The sequence below is a fragment of the Chanodichthys erythropterus genome, chromosome 9 (assembly GCF_024489055.1).
Source record: "Chanodichthys erythropterus isolate Z2021 chromosome 9, ASM2448905v1, whole genome shotgun sequence".
Lineage (NCBI taxonomy): Eukaryota > Metazoa > Chordata > Actinopteri > Cypriniformes > Xenocyprididae > Chanodichthys > Chanodichthys erythropterus.
Genome location: NC_090229.1, coordinates 23,821,654 through 23,830,954, shown reverse-complemented (window position 1 = coordinate 23,830,954; position 9,301 = coordinate 23,821,654). Strand labels below are relative to the sequence as shown.

Below are 9,301 nucleotides of genomic sequence, written 5' to 3'. Positions count from 1 at the left end.
GATCTTTGGTAGCGAATGCTTTAGGGCAGAATGAAGCCGAGTGTCTGTGAGCGCTGCATATAGCACATGATAAGATCTTTTGACCGCCAAAATGACGGACGAGCAGTTCAGTGTCTGTGACAGACCAGTTCATTCTTGTGTTGTACAGACAAATGAAAGAAGCGGATTTAGCAGAGAAAGATTAATGATATTCATAAAATAATGTCCCTCCATATCTTTGATTAAAATCCGCCATCATTGATAAGTAAAGATCGAGTTCTTCCCTTCGATCTGGGAAAGCTTGGCACAGAATGTCTCGGTAAATGCTGAAAGCAACTATTATAAACATGTATAATTATGTAAACTAATATAAACATGTAAACAAATATAAACATGCAAATTTAATAACTTAAATTTGCCAAATGAGAGATTTCGTTGTAATCTGGGATTGGAAGTTTTGAGAAATACTGCCATGTCACCACAATTCACCATTTGTCTGTCAGCTGCGGGTAAAGGAAGCAATAAAGTTGCCAGGTTTATATCCTTACCTTGGATGATGTTAGCTCTTATTTGGGGAGACACCGTGACTGCAGCAGGTGAAACAAAACGCCTACCAAACTCTTGGGCTGGAAGAGCCGTGGAGAGACTGAAGTTTGATGTAACGGGCGGGGCAGAAACCTGTTGGAATGGCATCTGGATTGTATGATGAGAAGCTGGCAGTGCAGAGGAGGTCGAAGGCAGACACGATGAAAAGCTTGATACGGCAGGTGGAGGAAGATCCGTTGGAATTCCTAGAGATCTTGAAGGATGATTTGCTGAAAGGTTAGAAGTCGCGAACGCATTTTCGAATTTCAAAACCTTCGATTCTAAGCCTTTGACAGTGTCTGAAAGGCTATGAACGACCTGAATGAGCTGCGAATTAACATCCACGGATCCGGAGACGGCCGTGGGAGAAGTTATCCGTACTGACTGCGAGGATCTTTTGGCTGGATGTGGAGAAGATGACTTGGCTGCCCTCTTCTTGCCGGCTTGCTTAGTCTGGCCTGGCGGCGCTGAAGTTGAAGCAGCGGTGTCGGCCGTAATTGGTGGACTACCCAGGGTATTTTGGGCCATGAGAAGCAGGTCTTCTCTGGATAATCCTTGACTGAGAGGTATTCCGACTGCTTCGAGAGTGTTGATTATTTTATCCGAAGACCACTGAGCCCATGAGGTGTCGCGGCACTGAATGCGTGAACTACGATGCAGGGAAAGAGGAGATGGTGGAACAAAATCCTCTTCGGAATCTGAATATGCGCACACGATATGTCTGTTAGAAGACATTTGTAAGGTTTGCAACTGACGCTACATTAATGAAGTTCGCGTCGGCATCTGCGAACTCAGACAAGTGTAAGTACCAATCTTTTATACTCCAAGTGTTAGATAATGATTGGTTAGATCTGAATTAATAGTGACATAACATTTGAGTCTTCCCGGCAGAACTTGCGCTAGAGCTTCATTTCTTTGCTGGTTTAGAAAGGTATAAACAGAAAATCACAACATATGTTGGACGCGATCCTTATGTTATGAGGAGGAGCTACTTTTCTGCTGAATCGAGGAGGCAGATATAGAGGATGTGAAGCTGCCGTCACGTACAGTTCTAGTCTGGGTTTGTTTATATCGCGAGCTGCCTTTCTACTGTGAAGTTAGAGCAGTATTTTGATTTTCTGTCGTTATTGTGAAAAATGCTGAATCGGGAATTGTAATAGGAACTCACGATGTTGTTTGTGGAAAAAAAGGATGCGTTAGCGCCTAAGCACCAAATTTACTTTTTATGTTATAACTAATGCCTGAGTGCCATTATAGTGTGAGTAATATCTCTGGATTGTGATTTATATTGCTATTTGCTCATATTTGTATATATTACTTTATTTTTTAGTTTCTTTATCTGCAGCCTGGAGTTTCCTGACATTTATATGTGCCTGATTGCGACGGCGGGGAGACACATAAAGCAAATCTGCCTGTGAATATTTTATATAACTACGATATAGGTAGGTTTAAATCCGCGTAATCACTTATATCAATGTTCTATATATAGTCATATTGTCCATCCCTAAAAGTTTTATAGTATAGTGTTGTTGAAAAACACCCAATTATGCAGAATATAAGATGGAAAATATTTAATTGAGTTGTAAAACTAATATATAACAATACAATATATATATATGATTTTACCTCAAAATCCAACAATTTGACACAAAATGATAACTGCAAATACATGTTTCTCTGCCTGGAGTCTAGCTGTTTCTGTGAATTGCAGTGATCCATTTGGTTTTTTCCCTGTTGCTTTCTGCAGTTTTTAAATATATACCTCAGGGTTTGTGTCAAAGCTATTTGTACAGTCAAAGCTCTTTCCCGTTTTGGATGTGTTTTGTGTGTTATTCGCGACATTCACGCTGAAAACCAATGCTGCCGCTCAAGGGGCTCGCACACCGGACGCGAAGCTCAGCGCCGCGACACGTCTTTCAACTTCGAACACATTTTTTAATATTTTTTTCGGAGTCATAGCTGGGCGCCGCGGACAGGCACCGAATGTCGCTGCCGGTGTGCGTAAGTTACACTCATAGAAAACAATCCCTGATAGCACACGTACATCTCGGAGACGTCTATTTGATGTGCGTGTTTACTGGAAGACGTATTATTTAGGGTGTTTGCTCATCTGGAATACGTCTATAGGACGTATCCTGTCAGATGTCAAATAGACGTTTAGAAGACGTCTTTAAGATGTTAATGATTTAGAATGCATGTAAAACTGACATCTTATAGACATCTATTAGATGTTTGTAAACAGCAGATGCTTTCCAGATGAAGTGATCTTTAACAGACGTACGTGTGCTATCTGGGATGCTTTCGAATTTTAAAGACGTGGCGAGGCGCTGAGCTTCGCGTCCGGTGTGCGAGTCCCTTCAGTCTTTTGCCACTCAGTGGCCGTGACCGCAGTTGTAACGGTCGACGGTGACGTCACGTGCATACCCTCTATTTCCATGTGTGAGCTCGCGATGCCATCTTGTGGACAGATTGCAACAACTTTAATAATGTAACCTGGATTGCCTATGTGAATGTTATTGATTTAGATGTATAATACTTATTGTTATTCTTTAATATTTTCAGACCACTCACTGTTACCACTTCCTGTTACTGCTTGAAATGAATCATCAGTAAACCTCAAACTCTGGTTCAACTGTGTCTTATGTGTTCTTGCCGACACACCAGTGCGGATACAACTCCACCTCCACCAGCACAAATACAGTCCTTACCCAAATCTTCATAATAGTTGTCATTTGTTGAAATAAATACAAAAATACAGCGTGTCTGTGTCCTGAACGTGACCCTCCGATTCTCCTCCGTCGTCATATGGGAAAGTGAATATTTACAAAAACAACAATAAAACTAGTTACATTTACACGCTTCCAACAAATAAATGGATCGACTTCTGTCAGCTTGTTGAACACATTTATTTTATTTGGACATTTTCTACCATACGATGGCTGAAGCAGCAGCTCGTGACACTGTTCTCATGGTAACCAGATCAACTTTGTGAACAGAAGCTACTACAAAACTGAAGTGAAAATACCAAATTATAATTAAATAGGATAAAATATCTTCTCCTCCCTGCAAACGATAGCATGAAGAACGTGAATATTTACCCAAGTCAAAAAGGTAAGCAGGTATCCATATTCATTTAAGTATTAGCAGATGCAAAACGCTAAAAGGCGACAACTTTTAAAGTTAAAAAACGAAATAAGTTATAAAAAACGGTATAAGTTATGTAAACGATATAAACACCTTCTGGGTTCTCGATTTTATCGATGTGAGCAACCATAAACGACGCAAAACATGCAAATTTTGAGTTTTTGATATGATTCCTATATAGCTAGAAACATCACTCCTTGCCCTCCTGACTCATTCGTGCTGCTGTTGTGACGTCATGTGCTCAGTTCGTACAGCTTATAAAAGCTCTGAACGCACGATGTATACAATTAATTAGTAGCCTGACGATTCTGTTCAGCACCGACAACATGTGAGAAGTGCCAGTGCGCGAGAAGCGTACCAGCCCACTTTGAGCACTGACTGTTACTACTAATAAAACCGATCTCTGGGGCCCCCAAAAGTGCGTGGGCCCTTAGAATTGCCCTAACTTTTCAGTGACCAGAAAGCTACTAAAAACATATTTAAAACCGTTTATGTGAGTAGGCTTACAGTGATTCAACCTTATTATTATAAAGCAAATAGAATATTTTTTGTGTGCCAAAAACAACAAAATAGTGACTTTATTCAACAATATCTAGTGATAGGCGATTCACAGTGGTTCAGAGCGCCAAAATCACATTATTTCAGTAAACGAGGCTTTGTTACATCATAAGTGTTTTGAAACTTCAATTGTTCACGTGAGTTTGGCAGTTTGATGCGCACTCCGAACCACTGAATCAAAACAAATGATTCTTTAAAATTCAAAGCTTCATGAAACAGTGTTTTTAATTGCCCATAGATATTGTTGAATAAAGTCACTATTTTGTTAATTTTGGCACACAAAACGTACTCTAGTCTCTTTATAATATTAAGTTTGAACCACTGTAGTCGCATTAACTGTTTTAAATATGTTCTTAGTAGCTTTCTTGGAATTGAAAAAGGGAGTGTTATTGCTGGCGATGCAGGCCTTACTGAGCCATTTTATAAAAAATATCTTAATTTGTGTTCTGAAGATGAATGAAGGTCTTGCGGATTTGGACCGACATGAGGGTGAGTAATTAATGACAGAATTTTAATTTTTGGGTGATTTAACCCATTAAATGGACTATCTGCCTTTGACATCATAGCACATACAATGGCAAGATGGGCTCAAATGTGTGAAATGTTTTAAAATATTGAGAAATCCAGTCACACCAGTTTACTGACTATTTAATTAGATGAATATGATATATGCAGCTGCATATACATTTACTAAAAATGTAGTAAAGCAGTTCACAAATTTGCAAACGTTTTTAAATGTGAATGCAAAAGTCTCGGGGCAAATGCCATCGTAGGGACTCAGAAGACACAAAATTGAGAATCATAAGCCAAGCAGAAAATCAATAACCAAAGAGAGGTGACAGTGAAGAGTTTATGTACTTTATGACTACTTAATAAACATGGACAATCAGAAGATGTGGCACAGGTGACTGATGCCTGATTGTTGTCATACAGTCCTCATGATGGATCTCTTGAGATGTTGCAGTCCCAGATGTTGTGACTTACTGCTGGTCATCACCGTCCATTGTTTGCAGTGGAAGTAAACAAACTAGAAGTCTATAAAAGCCTGTAGACAGCATCAGAACAATAAATTTCCAATTGATAATGACAAGGAAGATGAATTTTCTTCACACTACCAGCACACCAAATGTGTCTTCATTATGAATACCAACCTGTTTGTTTTCTTTTATGGTAAATCAGACCTCCGGCTGCCATCACGACCCCCATCACCAGCCCCACAGCCCCAAGAATTATCTTAGACCTTTCAGACTCAGATAGAGAAGGATCTGTAAAAAATGAAAGGAAATTCATAAAAATGTGCTGTGGGGCAACAAACCGATTCTTAACACTATCAGTATAACTCTGTTCTGACCCCAGTGATAGACCATGGGTCTATGAAAGCTGGCGTGCTCCACCACACAGGAGATCTTCTCTCCAGGTTTGGGAAAGTATTCCAGGTGGGAGTGAATCTGGTAGTACCAGTCTCCATCAGCCAGCTCCTCAGTGGAGGTCACATCCGCCGTCATCTCTTTATCATCTCTCATCCACGTCAGCTTGATGGGTTTGGGGTAGAAGTCATAAGCACTGCACACCAGAACAGCTTTCTGATTCCCATTAGCTTCTCTATCCAGCCGGATAATGACTTCTGGTGGTACTGTGTAAGTGGAAAAACAAAATACAAGGTTTTTATTCTAATAAAAATATATCTTACATCTTTAATTTAAGCATGTGTAGTGAATAAGTGGAAAATTTCTTTCACCTGTCAACCCTACATTAAGGAATATTAAATCTCCAACTTTTTTGCATTGATCCAGCACAAATTCTGGTTGCGCACGTAAAAGCTTATTATTATTATACTCTTCTGCCAGTTTCTCTCCAAATTCAGTGAAACCAACAGCCTTATCCTCTGTGCTGTTATATCTCAAATGTTCAATCATGTTGTAGTTGACCGTGAAGATAAATTCAGTGTTTTGTTGAGTGTCAGGTAGTCGACAGCGAACTTGGACATATCCGTAATTTCCCTGTACTAAAGTAGAAAAAGGAATGAAATTAGAGAAAATAAGAAGATACTAAAAGCAAAATTAAAAGCAAGCTTGTCAGAAAGAGTAATAATGAAAAAGAAGTGTGATTTTTGTAAACTCTACATTAGTAGAACCTTTGAATATTGCAGTTGTTGAGGAAATTATTCAAGAATTGTTTAGTTATTATTCAAGATTTGCTTAGTTCCAATAATGCAACATGATTATTAAAAGTGATTCTTAAACAAAAAAACAAACAAAATACCCCCCCCCCCCCCCCCCGCATTATTTAATTTTGAGAACTAGAAGCAATAAGGAGCTTTTAGCCTGGTTTTAGTTATGTTCAGTTCAGTTCAGCTTCTTTCATGTCACTATAGCTGGGAAATCTTCCAAACCAAGAAAGCAAGACCAAAATGTAAATCACTGATGATAACATAAAAAGGCCTGTTTCTGCATTATTTAATTTTTGAGAGCTTAGGAGCAAAATCAACACAAGGTATTTTGCAAATAATAATACAAAAATATTTAAACTTACCTGCTTTAAATAAAGTATACAAAAACACTGCCAAATGTACCACAAGATTGTCCTGCATTTTTGAAGTCCTGCTGCTATGTGTAGTTGTGACTTTGAATACAGTGTGCTGCATATGGACTTAGAAAAGGCAAAACCAGTTTTCATACCGACACTGTATGCTAAATTTAGCTTAGATTTCCCCTGCATAATGTTAACCCCACTGATGCTGTATTGTATGCTCCAAAACTGAAACTTTTGGTAATTTTTAACTCAACTCTATCTTAAACTAATTTGATGCAAACATTTGAACTTTTCAATTCAATAAGAAGGATCTGAAACGTGCAAACATTTTGGTACAAATACAGAGAATTGGGATTAAATAGGTTTTTAAATCTTTTAGAATCCCTGGACTTTATCCCAGAAACTATGTGAAATTAATAATATGTCAATAATACTGTGATTGTCTTCTTTCTGAATTCGTCCCTTCACCTGTCAGACACTAAGGACAATGTGAATGTGACAGATGGATCAATAGTCAGCAGATATTTCCCCAACAAAAATGGGACACTGAATGTATTTTCATACCTGAGCTTTATTCCAAGAAGACGGAGACATTTACAGCTGATCTGTGGAGCACAAAGCACTTCAACAACCTCAAACCAGAACATGGAAATAGTTATACTGACACAATGCCATAGTTGTCATTAGTTGTGCTGTTTTTCCCATACAAATTTGCATTGCAAAATACATGACAAAAATACTGATTCTTCTGTGTACTGTATCTTATCTAGATCAAATCTGAGTAATTATGATGATATTCGTCTGTGCTGTTCCTAATCATCTCAACATAGTTGGTGCTTCCCAATTCTTATTTGTGCATCCTTGTTTCCTTTCCTCGCGTCTCTGGGATGTGAGTGAAGGATGCAAGGAAAGAAAGCGAGGATAGAGTAATCGAAGGAAATGTTATTTGTATATTGGGATATTCATGATCACTCAAGCGTCACTTCACAGCATCATTACAGCTGCGCTCGATGGATCTGCCCTTATGTTGTTGAAGTTTGGTTAGAAACAACTTGTAAACACTCCCTGCATTCCATTCGGAAGGGCTCATCCCTATGCCCTAATCCCTTCAAAGGGTTTACCCTCCGGAGTGAGAGCTTCGAATGGATGAAGGGTGTAGGGGTCAAAAAACTGCATCATCTTAACGAGACAATCAAGGAGGCGCCTTCATCTTTTTTTCCCCCCTGGTTTACTCTTTGTATTAATATGCATTAATTTACTGTAGTAACATTATAAGGTTGCCTACTGCTGGTCTTTTACATTAAATATAATGCATATTGTGTATATGTATTTTAAACATTTAAATGGACTGATAATAGGAGCTGTAAAGTTTTTTTTGTCATTTTGACCATAATAATCAAACCAAATCTAACTCGTATAAATATTACAGTAGTATAGAAAAATACTATACATACATTTATAGGTAAAATCATTCTGTGAAGTCAAAGAACTTCCCTGTGCAAAGGATCATGGGGGCCCGAAGTGTCCATCAGTTGTACTCTTCTGCCTTGTCCAAATACCGACACTTGCGGTCTTCGCCACTTGAGAGCTTGTGCATGCGACAGGAAGTAAGTGCGCAAGACTGTCCAGTGTCGTATGTTTGGGTACTCACACACCCCGAAATCGCAAGATGTCAAGGAAAACATAGGACTGCAAGTTAAATTAATTATATACATATAATAAAGTAGTAAAATATAAAGTATCACACATTTTATTGATGCAAAGATGAGTGGGCTATGTGTATTTTGTACAACTGCTTTTTATCACTTAAAGAAGCACCACAATTTTAAAATAGCGTTAGTTGCATATCAACTGCTGAACAGATATTTAGAAGTGCATTTTAAAATGCAAAGTACTGAAAATAATAATAATAATTTAAAAAAGTTAACACTTGCATTTTTTGCAAGACTGTGTGTCCCATTGGGCAATCAAAAGATCTACACACACTTGCAGTCTTCATGCCCACTTGAACACTTGAGCCAAATACAGGAAATACGTCATGTAAGTAGACAAGTGGTCAAGTGCAAAGACCGCAAGTGTTCATTCCGAAGGGCCCTTTGAAGTGGCCATTTTTCGGTTTGGAAAGACCCTTCAATATGGCGGCCATGATTGTTTTCACTCCGAAGTGCCCTTCAGAGGGCGATATATCCCGTTTGGAACACACTGAGTATCACACATTTATCTTAGAAATGCCATTCAGTGAGTGTCCACACAGCTTGTTAGTTCACTAGAGAATAACTCTTTCATTAGGCCTATATATATGCTATGCACTATATTATTTACATCACCTGTCTTGATTATTTGTGGTTTATGTTTAATGTATGTAAATAAAAGTTACATAAAAATTAAATAAATCTGTCATGAAAACAAGTTATGATGGCCACTATGTAAATGAATATATTTTAACAATGAATTGAAGTAGAAACAGATTTTGAAGTTAATGCAAAAACTGCCTTATATGCAA

At 38.3% G+C, this 9,301-nt stretch overlaps 1 protein-coding gene across 1 annotated transcript; it reads right to left on the bottom strand.

Annotated features, from left to right (window-relative positions):
• Nucleotides 1-5,246: 5,246 nt before the first annotated feature.
• LOC137026458 (rano class II histocompatibility antigen, A beta chain-like) lies at nt 5,247-8,797 on the bottom strand. Its single transcript, XM_067393814.1, has 5 exons — nt 8,785-8,797; nt 6,005-6,271; nt 5,618-5,899; nt 5,418-5,531; nt 5,247-5,311 (listed from the first exon to the last, which is right to left on the bottom strand). The coding sequence occupies exons 1-5, from the start codon at nt 8,795-8,797 to the stop codon at nt 5,247-5,249; spliced, it is 741 nt and encodes a 246-aa protein (XP_067249915.1).
• Nucleotides 8,798-9,301: the final 504 nt, after the last annotated feature.